This window comes from Ogataea polymorpha (genome assembly GCF_001664045.1).
Source record: "Ogataea polymorpha strain NCYC 495 leu1.1 chromosome Unknown OGAPOscaffold_1, whole genome shotgun sequence".
Classification (NCBI taxonomy): Eukaryota; Fungi; Ascomycota; class Pichiomycetes; order Pichiales; family Pichiaceae; genus Ogataea; species Ogataea polymorpha.
The window spans coordinates 918,682-933,232 of NW_017264698.1; the positions used below are offsets into that span (position 1 = coordinate 918,682).

At 40.4% G+C, this 14,551-nt stretch overlaps 6 protein-coding genes across 6 annotated transcripts; 3 read left to right on the forward strand and 3 right to left on the reverse strand.

The window, feature by feature from the left end:
• Positions 1 to 190: 190 nt before the first annotated feature.
• On the forward strand, positions 191 to 1,305 carry OGAPODRAFT_15306 (uncharacterized protein; the record flags this gene model as incomplete). Its single annotated transcript, XM_018353640.1, has 1 exon — positions 191 to 1,305. A coding segment is annotated over exon 1 (817 nt), but the record flags the coding sequence as incomplete, so codon positions are not given.
• OGAPODRAFT_81182 (uncharacterized protein) lies at positions 1,270 to 3,838 on the reverse strand (the record flags this gene model as incomplete). Its single annotated transcript, XM_018356493.1, has 2 exons — positions 1,270 to 3,777; positions 3,821 to 3,838. 2 exons carry the CDS (start codon positions 3,836 to 3,838, stop codon positions 1,348 to 1,350), a joined length of 2,448 nt encoding a protein of 815 aa, XP_018213290.1. The 3' UTR covers positions 1,270 to 1,347.
• Positions 3,839 to 4,263: 425 nt separating this feature from the next.
• OGAPODRAFT_15307 (GTP-binding protein SAR1) lies at positions 4,264 to 4,882 on the forward strand. Its single transcript, XM_018353641.1, has one exon. The coding sequence runs from the start codon at positions 4,352 to 4,354 to the stop codon at positions 4,805 to 4,807; it is 456 nt and encodes a 151-aa protein (XP_018213292.1). The 5' UTR covers positions 4,264 to 4,351; the 3' UTR covers positions 4,808 to 4,882.
• OGAPODRAFT_74784 (uncharacterized protein) lies at positions 4,264 to 8,466 on the reverse strand (the record flags this gene model as incomplete). Its single annotated transcript, XM_018355927.1, has 1 exon — positions 4,264 to 8,466. One exon carries the CDS (start codon positions 8,464 to 8,466, stop codon positions 4,903 to 4,905), a length of 3,564 nt encoding a protein of 1,187 aa, XP_018213291.1. The 3' UTR covers positions 4,264 to 4,902.
• A 79-nt stretch (positions 8,467 to 8,545) lies between these two features.
• On the reverse strand, positions 8,546 to 11,591 carry OGAPODRAFT_15308 (uncharacterized protein). Its single transcript, XM_018353642.1, has 2 exons — positions 10,677 to 11,591; positions 8,546 to 9,928 (listed from the first exon to the last, which is right to left on the reverse strand). Exon 2 carries the CDS (start codon positions 9,914 to 9,916, stop codon positions 8,693 to 8,695), a length of 1,224 nt encoding a protein of 407 aa, XP_018213293.1. The 5' UTR covers positions 9,917 to 9,928; positions 10,677 to 11,591; the 3' UTR covers positions 8,546 to 8,692.
• Positions 11,592 to 11,873: 282 nt separating this feature from the next.
• On the forward strand, positions 11,874 to 14,358 carry OGAPODRAFT_74786 (uncharacterized protein; the record flags this gene model as incomplete). Its single annotated transcript, XM_018355928.1, has 1 exon — positions 11,874 to 14,358. The coding sequence occupies exon 1, from the start codon at positions 12,031 to 12,033 to the stop codon at positions 14,356 to 14,358; it is 2,328 nt and encodes a 775-aa protein (XP_018213294.1). The 5' UTR covers positions 11,874 to 12,030.
• Between the last annotated feature and the right edge of the window lie 193 nt (positions 14,359 to 14,551).

Genomic DNA, 14,551 nt, shown 5'->3' on the forward strand with positions numbered 1-14,551 from the left:
CTGTTCGACAATAGTAAGATGAAAATTTATTCTAGCTCAATTTTTTTTCATTCATCTTGAGGGTTACAAGCTTTTGTTTTATCACGTGATGTGTAAACGCGTTTTGGATTGTCAAGGCTGTGTATTATGTTTTAAGCAATTTTTATCTAAATGAAATATGACTAGGGTGCTTCTTTCAGTGGGCACCGAAGTCACCCACAGGATGTATACTCATAAGAAATCAATGTGGTTTATTTGGCTGACGAGAAGGTACTCAAAGAAATCAGGTTCTTCTCACAGATGGATTCAAAGACAACGGACCGATTTGTACACGCGCGACGCAAAACATTACGATTACAAGTCAAGAGCCGCGTTTAAACTCCTTCAGATCGATGAGAAGTTTAAAATATTTTCCCAAAAACGGATTTCCAACGTACTCGATCTTGGTGCGGCTCCAGGAGCATGGAGTCAAGTTGCCCTGGAGCGCTGTCGGAAAGGTTCAAATATTCTTGGGGTTGATCTGCTCGTATATCAACCTCCTAACGGATCGTCTTCTATGCAAGCAAATATCTTGAGTAAGAAGACCCATGAAAGCATAAAGGAACACTTCAAAGTTGTTGAGATGGAGAAATTGAAACAGAAATTTCAGCCAATTGAGGTGATCAGTAACCAATCGGCCTTCGAAATACAAGCTAAGTCAGTCATAGACTCAGAATCTGAATTAAGCAGGCTTGAAAAAACCGAACAGGATCATACATTGGAGAATGTTTACTACGATGAGTTATACAGACCTGTGGATGTGATTTTAAGTGATATGTACGTTCCCTTTCCTCAAATAGGAGGATTTGCAAATCAGACTACTAACATGCCATACATAAGGATGGCTAATACTTCAGGTTTATCGTTCAGAGACCATGCCATGTCAATGGATTTATGTGACGCTGCCCTGATAACATCCATAGATTTATTGAAAAAGGGTGGCAATTCGGTGTTCAAGTTTTTTACCGGTAAGGACGATAAATTCCTTGAAGAAAGGTTGACACACGTTTTCCGCCAAGTCTTCCGTTTCAAACCAAAAGCATGCAGGCCAGAATCCAAGGAATGCTATTTTGTTTGCTTGGACAAGGTCGACAACTTCGTCGATAAAAAAGAGGTTTTTCGAGCCGCATAATAATAGACTCTGTTTTGATCGACCTTCAAATTTACACATTCAAGTGACCTCAATCAACAAACGGTTGGTTATCGACTACGCATATGCTCAAGAGACGAGGCATCGAACATCGCACTATACTACCTAATTTATTGTCATGTATATTATTCCTCAAATGCACTCATTTCTTTAATTCAAATACCGACTGTTTCATCAATTTACTCTTCTTCTAAATCAATGAGGGTTTCCTCTGTTTTTTCAACAGCTGCTTCACTTTTGTTCTGCTTCATATCAAGCAGTCTTGAGCTAAGTCTCTCTTTTCCTATTCCATTTAAATAAAGTTTCCATTGAGATAATTTGTCATCAATAGTATTATTTTTTTCATAGGCTTTGCTCAACAAAACAGCCTCTGCAGGCCTGTCCGTCTTTAGAAGAATTTCAGAACAAGTGGACAGGTCCGATGCAGCCCATGCAGAGGAAAATGCTAAGTTGAATTTTCCAGCGATCACACACTCGTCGCTCAATTTCTTCAGGCCAGCAACATCATTAACTGAGATGTAAAGAAGTAAAAGAGATGCATAGTCTTTACATCTGATGAAAGCCTCCTTAGCTAACTTTAGATTCCAATTAGCCATGGCAATATCCCCCAGCTTTTTCCACTTGTGAGGACTGTTGTCTTGCTCCGCAATTTCTTGCGCAAGAGTGAGATTCAGTGTTTCGATCGCTAACTCAAACTTCTGCTCAGAATCGTTTGTTAGTTCTAACGCTTTTTCTTTGAAACCCTGTTGTTCTAAAAATCTGGCAATCTTTGGGATGTCTTTAGGGTCGATATTCGCCATCAACTCATCTGCCTGATCAAGGTCGCCACGCAAAACAACTGTCTGGAACTCTAAGACAGATAGTGACAAATAATAAGATAAGATGTTGATGTCTTTGTCAGCAACATAAACCTTATTGTCTCTCGGTAAATATCCCAACAAATACATTGTTTTGTCAAAGTGAGCCAAGTTGTTGATGGATCCTCCAACAAGATAGTTGAGCCTATTCGAAGATGAGGTGTAAATAAACACATCACCCACCCATTGACCGCTCACTATTTGATCCTGAACATCGTACAGAACCTCGAAGCAATCCTCGCATCCCTCCTGTGGATCAATCGTTCCGTTATTCAGGTGTTCTTGAAAGATGTCTTTGTCGAACCTAAGTGCATAAGCAGTTTCGCTCGAAACAATAAGCATCAATTCACCATTTTCTGACCAGACAACATCTTCCGCTTCAACATCAATTCGTCTAACCAAGTCACCCGTGTCCCAATTGTAGAGTGACACAAACCCATCGGATTTGACAGTCAACAAAGTTCCACCAAAAAGCTTGTCAGCGGCATAGATTAGATCGATTTGGCCACTTGTTTTCTCTTTAAAGTTTTTGTATATTTTGACTGAGGATGCCGATTCTCTGATAGCATAATAATTAGAATCCTGCGCCCAAACGAAATCCAACGCTGGACCATACATCTTATTCCTCCATGCAAGTGCAGTGTAAATAATGTACTCGTTGTCACCGGTAACCGTGACAAACCTTCCATTTGGAGAATGTTTCAATGTACTTGGAAATATTTCAATACTTCCTAGCTCTTTATGAGTCAAGGGCAGAATTTCTCCATCTCCTAATTGCGCATCAGAAGCCTTGATCACCGAGCTGTATATATCAGTATGTTTCGAGTAGACGATTTTGCCCATAGGGTCCATGGATAATAAAGGCTTATCATCACCCAATTTGACGACAACATGACCAGTGTCAAAACCTACAGCCATCAAACTTGAACCTTTCTTTGTTGCCACACACCATGCTCTCTCCATCGAGTAATTCAGCGACTTTTCTAACTTATAGGTATTTGAATTCCAGATTTTGATGGAAGCATCTTCGGATCCAGAGATGATCAAAGGTAATTCGGAATGAAAAACCGCAAACGACACATTGGAAGAGTGTCCCTCCAATGTTGCAACACAGGACTTCGTTTGATAATCCCAAACCTTGACCGACTTATCATCAGAAGAAGTGATCAAATAAGGCTTGTCTCCATGTGGATAGTAATCAACATAGTTGAAACCTTTCGATTCGGGCGCAAGAAGTGTAAAATTTGGAACCTTAGATCCCAGAGACCAGATTTTCACAGTTTTATCCAGACAAGCAGACGCAAAAGTGTTAGAGTCTTTGGGATTGAAAGCGACAGACATCACATAATGCTGGTGTCCTTCAAAAATTTGCTCCAATTTCCAATTATTGTCCCAATTCCAAAGCTTGACAGTGTAATCGTCCGACGAAGTCAAAACGTACGATCTAGTGGGGTGGATTGCAATGGACCTAATGTAGTCAGGATGAGCTTCAAATTGAGCAACGCGTTCACCAGTATTATAGTTGTAAACTCTAATCTGAAAATCGTCAGAACCAACGACAACCCAATTTTTGCGGGCGACGAATTTCCCTGCTCTAACAGGGACATTGGTAACATCAATTGCTTTGACGACTGATCCAGTTTCATAAGACCAAATTTCTATTTTTCCACTGTAAAGAGTTGTCAAAACCCAAGGCTCCGTAGGGTGAAAATCGATGCCCTTCACTCGATCTGACCTGGTACTTGAAAGTTTCTTTTAGGTTGTCAGTAATAGAGCGCTATTAAATTGAACGTACCTTAATATCCAGCTTCATAGCAGTTCTCAGTAATTCAAAAACCAACAAGAGATAAAGTGAATGAAAATAGCTTATGAAAGAGAGCTATTACGAGCAACAAATAGTTTGTTGTTTTCGTGTTCATTAAATTTCTGTTTCGTTAATTGTGATTATGTAAGCCTCACATACAGATGAGTGGGAACCTTTCAGTGAACGCTCATAACCCCTGTCGGATTCTGAGAGACTTAACGAAGACATTTATCGAATTGATTCTTGTTTTTTATTTAGCATTAATTTCGTCATTTGATAGCTAAAGTTATAAGATAGTATATATCAAGCGAAATGTGGATTCTTGAGTGGTGTAAGTTGGAACCCAACAATCATCCAAGATAAATACTAACAGGGTCTTGTACAAATAAGCACTATTCTGTGCTTATTTGTGCATTGAGCATTACAGTTCAAGATGTTTTAGCTTCTTTAGGATTATGGAACAAACATGCTAAGCTACTATTTTTGGGTTTAGATAATGCAGGCAAAACGACATTGCTCCATATGTTAAAAAATGATCGTATGGCCACTTTGCAACCGACTTTACATCCCACATCCGAAGAGCTTTCTATCGGTAATGTTCGTTTCACTACATTCGATCTTGGGGGTCACCAACAAGCTAGAAGATTATGGAAAGATTATTTTCCTGAAGTCAATGGCATTGTCTATTTAGTTGATGCTGCTGATTCCGAAAGATTTGAAGAATCAAAGGCTGAATTGGATGCTTTATTTGCCATCGAAGAGTTGGCTAAAGTGCCATTTTTGATTCTCGGCAATAAGATTGACTCTCCAAAAGCTGTTAGTGAAAATGAACTGAGACACTTCTTGGGTTTGTACAACACAACCGGTAAAGACAGAGTCCAACTTACCGACACAAGACCGGTTGAGGTTTTCATGTGCTCAATCGTCATGAGACAAGGTTACGGTGAAGGATTCAGATGGTTATCACAATACATTTAAACTAAGTAATAACTTTAATATAGTCGGTATTGCAATTTCGACGACTTGTTCGAGATGGGCTGTTATACAATTGCTGGATACTCTTTATACTTACATTAGCTTTTCCTTTTCTTACCGAATGCATCACTGGAGGCAGGGCTGGCTCCTGCCAATTTTCGCTTCTTACTTTGAGAGAAAAACTCCTTCTTTCGTTGCTTCTCCTTATCTCTTTTAGCTTCCTCCAGCTTTGCCAGCTTTCTAAGTCTTTCGGCATTTTTTTCCTGTTTTTTCATTAAACGTTTCTGGTCTTTATCCTTTTTAATAGTTTGAACGGTTTGAACAATGCTTCTTGCTTTTCTTTCTTCACCTCCTACAACGACTGCTCTCTTTTGCAAATATCCTTGTCTCTTCTGTTTTCTCATTTGGTGCAACTGAGATTTATAAGGTAGGTTCGCTTGAATGGAGCGAGGAATTTTGATTGGATTGAATTTTCGTTCTTTTCGTTCAATCTTCTTGTATTCTGAATCAGGATCTGACACCGCTGATATGTTATTTTCCGCCTTCAAAGTCCCTGTAAGCTTCATACCTCTCCAATTCTCCTTGTCAGATAGAAGCAGAGATGTCACGGGGTTATAAAACCTTTTTGGCTTGATTGGGTACCAGGTCCTCAAAAAAACGATATCACTCATCAAAATTTTATCCTCAAAAGTGGCTCTAAAATGGCCTTCTGGTTTGGAAAGAGCTCTTTTGATTTCTCCTCGAAGTCCGGATACTGTTCGGATAGTGGCTCCTTCGAATTTTGCGACTTCCAAAGCAGAAGAAAACATATCTTTGATGAATGCGGTGTTCTTGAAAATTTTATAAGGGTGTCCAACAAGCTTCAGTTTCTTCACAATCTCCACATCAGCATTCAAGTCCTCAACAATACCGGTAGCAGCTATTCTAAAAGAACCAGTTGTGAGCTCCTTTGAAACTGCCTGAACACCACAAAAAGTAGTATTCGGTGCAACCAAAGGTCCATAGAAAGTAGCAAAGCAGTATGTGTGTTCGGGGGTATACTTCAACATTCTATTTCTAGTTCTTGAATCAGATGTTGTGTAAATTGGAAGTGTTTGAAATCTCCTCCATCCTAAAGATAGGATCAGCGGGTCGTTAGTCTTCAAAACCTTTTTATGCCACCTGTGCCTTCTGATTCTTGCGTTAATAAATCCAAATCTATCTTCAGTTTGTAAAAGGCCACCAATAACCAAAGGGTATTTTGGATCAAAATTTTCTATTACTTCCATTGGTAAATTATTGAATGTCAATTTGACATACGACCCTGCGGTGAAACCCTCTATATGTGTCCTGACGTCTTCTGACATGTCGGTAAGCTCAGCCTTATTAATCTCAAGTTGTTTAGCCATCTTTGCCTTCTGGTAGTCATACCATGTATCAGTTTCATCAAATATATCATTGTTATTCGTTAAATCTTCCTCTTCTTCAAATTGTTGTCTCAGTTTCTCTTTTCTCTTCGCGTTGCGCTCCCTCTGCCGCTCAAAACCCATATCGCTAGATTGGTCTTCACTAGCTGAACCAACATCCATTGTATTTTGAATGTCTGTAGGTTCAGCATTAAAACCAGAAAAATCATCACCCGCATCATTTCCGGAAGAGTCCTCAGAAGTAGTGCTTGAATCTTCCTCCTCACTCTCCAGATTTTCATAATCTCCGTATTCCTCTTCTGGGTCAGTCTCGTAGGCATCCAGCTCTTTCAATCTTTGCTTTGGAGAAACAAAAAACCGGCTTTTCAGCCTGCCTAAAGCGGAATCATTTGAGAGCCATTTGTCATGCAATTTGCTGGTTGTAGTGATGATTCCGTTAGGAGTACTATCACTCTGAATCAAGTTATCGGAAAGAGCCTTTTTTACAAAAAAATTCTCATCTTCGTCTGAATCCTGATCACCCGTGTCATGAATTTCTTTGTCGTCAGCATCTCCATCTTCGATGGAGCTCGAGTATTCCGGCTCTTCTTCTTCTTTCCTCCATCTGGATATTGCGTCAATGGGGTCAATGTTATCCATATACAACAACTTGTTGATATCCCATGTCCTTCTCCCTTCATTGCTATTCAGTTTCGAGCCAATTTTTTGCCAGTAAGATTTAGCCTCCAACGACTCATCATCCGATAGATCAAAATCAGAATCAGATTCGAGGTTTGCTTGTTCAAGTTCCGTTGGCGTTTGAGAAGACTCCCGGATATCGTCTCGAAAGTTGAGATTTTCTAGATTGTCGCTTTCGTCTTGGGATTCTGCATCACTAGAAGAAACTTCTGCGTCATCAGAAATCTCTAACTCATCAAACTTATAAGGACGAGCCTCTCTAAGCTCTTTTCTTCCACTTTCTTGTCTGAGAACCTCATCTTCAACATTTCGCACGTGGTTTGCAAGTGATTCAGGGGCATCACTAAACAACTGGACCTCACCGAATGATCTTGCATCCATTCTCTCACTGGCCTTCTGTAAGCTGGTCACCATTTTCTCGCCAAGGCCATGATCAGCTCCCTCCTTGAATGATTCACTTCCAACGTCAATGTAGACTGCATCTTTATCTATTAAAACCCCCTGAACATCTGACATTGGCCCATAGATAATTTTTTGCTTATCCTCCAATCGCTTTCTTCTTCCACGCCTTAAGACACTCTTTTGCCCACTCTGTTCTGTATCCCTCCTTTGTTCCTGTTCAATTTCTTCTAATTTTTGCTCGTAGAAAGGTGTGGGACAAGGGTCTGGTAATTTCTCCACATGAGAAATCGTATAATCACCTACACCGGCAATATGGACTCGTTGATTCTCTGCTTTCAATGCAGTGCCATGAACATATCCATAAACAGCGACCTTTCGATCGACTTTCTGATTTTTTTCTATCAAAGAAGGATGCGTCAGATCTATGATTCTGTCAACTAACAGATATGGATGTTCATTTCTCCATCTCAGAGGTCTGAATTTCATCACGGAAATAAAACGTGTAAGATTCAGAATTTCTCTATCAGGGTAGCGGCCATTAATCACCCCCGATAGATAAAAAAGTTTTGCGCCTTGATAAACTTCGGTCCAAAAGCGGTGTTTTAATCTCTTCTTCGAGGCCCGCAAAGTAGCTGGCTTTTTGAAAAGATCAAGATGAGTCGTTACTCCAAGAATTTTAGGCATGCCGTGATGTTGTGCAATATTCAAAAATTCCATTGTTTCCATCTCAAATCCAAAATTGCCATCGATCATGAGCAAAACCAGATCTGCAACTTTAGCAATATCTATCATTGAGTTGAGATCATTAGCACATTCGATAAAAGTGAGCCTTCTTCTTTTGCCACTCACGACAGTAATAGGACCCTTAATATCTGTTAATGTAGTCTTCGTTAATCTTCGTATCAGAGATCTAATCAAAGTGGTCTTTCCGGTCCCCTTTGGACCAACCACAGCAACAATCACAGGTGGAGGGTCATCATCTGGACTCCTATCAATCATAGGAACATGTAGTTTTTTTTCATTAAGATCGCTTGATCTTGTGGCCTGTTTCTGTAGTTTACCGGGCCTTGAAACCGCGAAAGCTTTCGCGTTCTGTCCCTGCGAGCTCAACTTCATTTTCGCTGTTGTCCTTTTCGAATTGGACCTGTGAGGCTTATTACTTTGCTGTGTGTCCATGGCTCGAGCAGTACTTCTTGCAGACCTATTTTATAAAAAAAATTTTTGAAAGTTACATAATCAAAAAAAAAAAAAAGTTACACACACAATATATTTCAATATTACAATTTTAATGTTCTAAGAAACGTAAACACACATCTGAGGAAATTTGAAATTCAAGCGCCTTGCTATTCAACAAAACGGCTAAGCGAAATGTTTCAAGAATTGAAGACAAGGGCAATCAAGTTTAGTTGTAAAGGACAAACTTGGCTTTACCCTTGGTAACGGAAACTGTGCATCCGTCACTTCCATCTCCATTATAGGAGCCATTCTCATAATAGCATTCTCCGGTAACCACACTGTCGTCATCATAAGCAACAATCTCCACGTTGAAATTGGCAGCCTCGAGGTTGTTCGGATTAGGAATCAGTGACAAGTAAGATATACCATTTGTGTATCCTGCACCAAAGTTCAAAGGTGCCCAGTTTCCGACAGTGGTTCCAGCTTCGCTCCAGATACAACCGTCTTCGTATGACACACCAGCATTGTTAACATAGTATTGAGCAGACGTCTTTTTGCCCTGCCATTGATAGTATGTATCTTGGTCAACCACTGTCAAAATGTTCTCGCCGCCTGCTTCGACCACAGTTGGAATCACCATGTTTTCAGTTCCCGGATAATCAGTTCTGCAAATAGCAACAGACTCGTCAAGTTTGGAAACAACTCTAGCAGAGTCTTCACCCCATTCACATAGGTAATCTGAATTTTGATTGCTTCTGTAAAGTTTACCTTCCTTACATTGAAGACCACCAACAGATTTTCCGTCAGATGGTTGATCAGAAGGCCACTGGGTTTTAGACATACCTGGTTGGCATGCATACGAGCAGTAGGAGCCTTCAGTACATGAACCACCTGTGGAAGTGTCAGATGGATGATAAATACCAGACCATCCACCAAATCCAAGCCAGTCCAATGCGATCACACCTTGACCAGATGGGAAACTAGAGCAAGAGATAGTTCCATCCTCAAATTTTTCAGTTGGATCTGAGAAGGCAGATAGATCGCCACTTATGCCACTAGAGGATCCGGAAGAGGAGCTCGAAGTACTTGAAGACGAGCTGGTGCTCGAGGTAGAAGACGAGCTGGTGCTGACAGAGCCATCAGTGGTTGAGGAATAGGATGATGAAGAGCTCGAAGATGAGGCAGATGTTGCTGGGTCAATATCTTTGCTTTCAAGCGATGCTTCAACTGTTGGAGACACGGTGTTCCCAGCCGAGTCAACAGTGACAGTAACGTAAACATAATCATAGGCAACAGCTCGTTTGTGCTGATGATGAGCATGGTAGCTTTTAGCAGTCGTGGTGCAATCTTCTGTGTTGGCAACATCTCCAGCTTTTGGTGCTGGAGCAGCATGAGCTGATTTTATTAGCGTGGCACTTATGGCTAACAATGTTGAAGTAGTAATTTTCATTTTGGAACTCAGCTAGAAAATAATGTTAGTTTCATTAAAGGGCGCCAGAGCAAGAGGTTCGCGAGAAGAGAAGGGAAGTGCTGGACAGAAAATGGAATTCAGCTTGTTTAAATCATAGCAGCTAAGCAAAAAGGATGTGCAGGCAGGGGTACTTTTTCTTAAGTCGCGTTTTGGTTTTGTTGTTTATGTTTGAGCCTTGTTTCGTGGAAATATGCATGGTCGCGCGCAATAAAACGTTCCTTCGACTTTGCTGCGGCCTATTGATCAGCGAAATTCAGCCTATTGCGGAAGGGTGTGGCGCGTGAATTAGGTAATCGTGGTGTCCGGTGTGTGACTGTTTGTTTTTATTTCATTCCGTTAGCTGCACGACCCAAAACAAGACATTTTGAACCGACAGACCAGCCATCTTGGTGCGAAAAACTAATCAATCATCACTCGCTCATGTGACTAGTAATTTGTGCACAATTGCACCACAGCATTTCGGCAATAGGCTGATATTCAATTGAAATCATGTGTTTCCTCGGAGAGTTCTCTGAAAGCTCTCGCCTAGGAAATAATACAAACCGCTGCAAACGCGTCTAGCACTTATTATTACAGTTGTCAGTTGTCAGTTGTCTCACGAAATAGCTCAGCGACATGAAAAAACCTAATGTGAATGCCCCATGCAATTGTATGACACGTTGTTACTGATGTAACTGCTTTTGAATGCTCTTTCGCTTCTCAACCCATGGATGCTCTCTTTGTTTGGTATTCAACTTACCTTACGATTTTCAAATGAACTGAATAAAACGAACTATTGGATATCCTTTAGGTTTTCAAACGGGCACTATAACAGCAAGATAAGGAATGTAAGTAGTTGGAAAAATGACCGTGTAATCTTAATAGTTAATAGCTCTTGATTGTTTTAAAGGAGAGAAAGTTTGAACTTGTAAATATAAATATAGGATTTCAACCTGTTTTAAAGTGCGCCGAATTATGGACGAATTAAACCACGCAGCTTCGCCACATGCTTCGCATGAGACCTATTTTGAACTTGCAGTTTCCTGATGTAGAATTATGTTTTCCGAAAATTTCCACGCACACAATAGCCCCAAACATTTTCGGATAAAAAACAACCAAGCACTCCTTATAATTGGTAATGGCAAGCCTCTTATTTTCTGCACCATATAAATTTGGTTGGAGCTAAGTAGATAATAAACAATATCAAAGGCTTTACGTGCACTTTAAGCTATTGCAGTAGATGAGATTGTTTCCAAATTTTAGTAATGCGGGTTGCTGATAACTTAAGTCGAAAACGCTAAAAATCCCAGCTTAGGACCGGCACAATATATGTTGACAGTTAGATCGGAGTAATATTTGTCAACTCTGTATAATCTCCAACCTGTTGACTTTTCAGTAAACTGTTCAAATTAGACTTGTTTGTCTCCACACAAAACAAAAGATCAAAAATTTAATGCCCAGATTTTGGTGACAGGATTGCAGTAGCTCAGTCGAATTTTGTGGAGACACCTTCCTCTTTATTTTGACTGAGTTTTGATGGATCCGTAGAAGGATATCAAAATTTGCAAAGATTAGATAGAAGGTGGCTGTCATAGTTAAAATCAAGTATTTCTTGTAACTCTGAGCTGGACTCCAACGAATAAATTGAGCCTCGGGAATGTGCTCATAAGGTCAGGTGTCCACAAGCAGTGAACCAGGCTCTCATTTTTTTCTCACACTTTGCTAGCTGTACAAAGTGATTGCTTCAAAATGACTTGTTGCTATCTTGTACCTGTAATATTTGCACTCAAGTAACTGGTGCATGGGTGTAGCGGAATTACTCCAAATTATTTTCCGAGTTCCCCCAATTCAAAAAAACAAAAGAAATGGTTGGGCGTGGGTTTTCAAAATTTAGTTTGAAGCTTTGTTTCCATAAAATTAAAGCGATATAATAATATACGACACTCGACCTGAATTCATTTTCGGTAAATTCGTTTGACTCTGCTACTATCTGTTTTCGGAAGACTACAGTTTATGTTTAGCAGGTGTGAGAACAACAGCTTATCTTTCGTGTAAGCCGATTACAAGCAAGAATCACATAAGCTCAGAGATTGCGGTAAACTATCTTTCGAAGTATGTCTCAGGAGGTTTTTAATGAAGGTCCAACGACTTCGCAACACATTGAAGCTGAGGATGACGATCATTTCAACAAAACAACGTTCAAGTTGAAGAGGACCAGGTCGATGGGTCTGCTTGATGATTTTATTACGCAGACCCACTCTTTAGATACTGATTCTATTCCAGATAAAGAAGCAAGATTAAGTTCAAAAGACTTTGTTTCAGATGAAACTTTGCACAAATTGAACATGAAGTCAACACTCGATGAGACAGAGAATGTGCCTAGATTCTATACAAGTGTCGTGCCGTCTGCTTCGAAGAGCAAAAAGACATTTCCTTCCTACTCTCCACAGAGTTTCCAAAGTGAGGAGACATCTGACGAAAATTGCTTTTCTGAAGATTCCCTGAGTTCTACAGGATCGGCGAATTCTGTTAGTCTCGTTCCAAAACATCAGTTAAAGAGATACCAACATGGCAAGCAGAACGAGACTCTTGTTCCTTCGGTAGCCTTTCAACAGCACTTACACGATGATATTGACGTACAACATTCTCCTGAACAGCACGTCGATTATCTATCCCACAACTGGGATGAATTGGAGATATCCAAATCTTGGAGATACGTAACTTTGAAGAGAAATGATTTTGCAAACTCTGCAAGACTTGAGAATGCGTCATGGAGAACATGGGCCCAAGCCCGGAACGGCCTGAAAACGATCTCACCTGCAGAACTGAACTGGAGTAAGGAAAGTGATGTTACTTGGTTGTATGGACCACTTTACAAAGAGGACAAGTACGGTTTTGATATAGTCGATTTCAAAAAACAACAGCATAAGAAAAGACAAGAGTCATCTGGTGGAAGTTCCAAGGGTAATGTTGACATCGAAGCTCCTACCAAAGATACCAGTACAATGAAAGATGATGACAGGGACAATAATGAGCAAGATAAACATTCTGATCATTTGAAACCAATACTGAAAAAGCGTTCCAATGTTGAAAAAATGATTAGCGATGCTTCTTATTCAAGACTCCAAAGTCTTCTCGAAGAGCATGACCATAAATTCAAAGGAAGTCCGGTTTTGGAACCATTTTCGAATCCAATGAACGATTCTTCTTCTCCCGCTAATAGTTCCACAAACCATACGAACAATGAAGATGCTTCTCCATTTTCGCTTTCGGCTAACCAGACGAGTGAGGATGTTCATAAAGTGGATGGTCAAGCACAGCAAAATCCTCTTGCAAATAAAAAAGAGAGGAAGATTCATTTCAACATGAGAGTTGATCAATGTATTGCAATTGATGACACCGAGTCAGATGCCGATACTAACTGTCAAAATGACTCCGATGATGAAGGACCTTCTCGGACAATATTACGCTCAAAAAATAACATTGATGATGATGAGGATATGGGTTATGATGAGGAAGATGACGATGATGGTGATGATGAAGGAGGTTTCATGCTACATACAAGAGTGACCTCCCCTAACATATCTCACAGACCACCTAACTGGTCGCGCAACTCCTCAGGTGCTAACACTAGAGATGTGTCTCCATCATCTGGAAACTTGAAACCCATTGCAACTATAGCACCACTCCCTGCCACAACACTGAAAACTTGTTCAGACGATGATGAATCTGATCCCTATACTGTATCACATAACACAAAAACCAACCGAGGGTACGATTATTATTATGATTACAACACTGTTTACGACGACTCAACAAATCCATTGTATTCTGTCATTAATAGCCAACAAAATGTCCAGTTGTTTGATGTACCGGAAAGTTGTCAAATTGAGGACGTGATGGATGTCGATGCCAATGGACATCCTGAAAATCTGATTATCTCACCTGTTGGTGCACGATCTGAAACTGAAAATGCAGCTTCTACATCATCACAGCTAGTACATGAGGATATCCCTTCCCATTTGCAAAAATTCATACCAAGCGAAGTATCAGATCAGCCCTTGCGATATCAGAAGCCGCAACAGCCCGAAAATAGCCCAGTATCGTGTTCCCAGATCAAACGCAATACGAGCGTTGGACATGGTTCCTCAAGTTCAAATTCAAATATATCGGCTAGTCTTTCAACAATCAAAGTCGGTTTGAGCGGATTAGATCTTGGGCCCACTGGGCTCAGGAGAAGTCTCGGTTCCGGGTCCAAACCACAACTATATGAAATGTCTGAGCAATCTGGAGGCTCCCAGTTTTCTATACCTGGTTCCTCGGCCTCGATGAGTCTTGATCACAAAAAATTCGTCTTCAGTTCTGACTCTGACGATTCGTCCTGCTCGGATGAGGAAATGGAGATAAATCCACCTAGACGGCCAACTTCGTTGTCACCTTGACATATCTTGAGGGTGGATTTTGAAATTTCAGAGTCGATTGGGTTTTCATGAATTTGAAAGGGCATTAAGTGTATTTACTTTTGCAATTGACATGTGCTTAAATGCAATGTACATTTTCGCTTGAGAGAACTCAGTATAAAAATTCTTTCACGTTGAGTTGCTATTGTACGGTGCAATCAGCGTGAATGTATAT

Bases quoted from the DNA above. Each gene is read 5' to 3' on its own strand.
- OGAPODRAFT_15307 (XM_018353641.1), top strand. From the start codon at position 4,352: ATGTTAAAAAATGATCGTATGGCCACTTTGCAACCGACTTTACATCCC.
- OGAPODRAFT_15308 (XM_018353642.1), bottom strand. From the start codon at position 9,916: ATGAAAATTACTACTTCAACATTGTTAGCCATAAGTGCCACGCTAATA.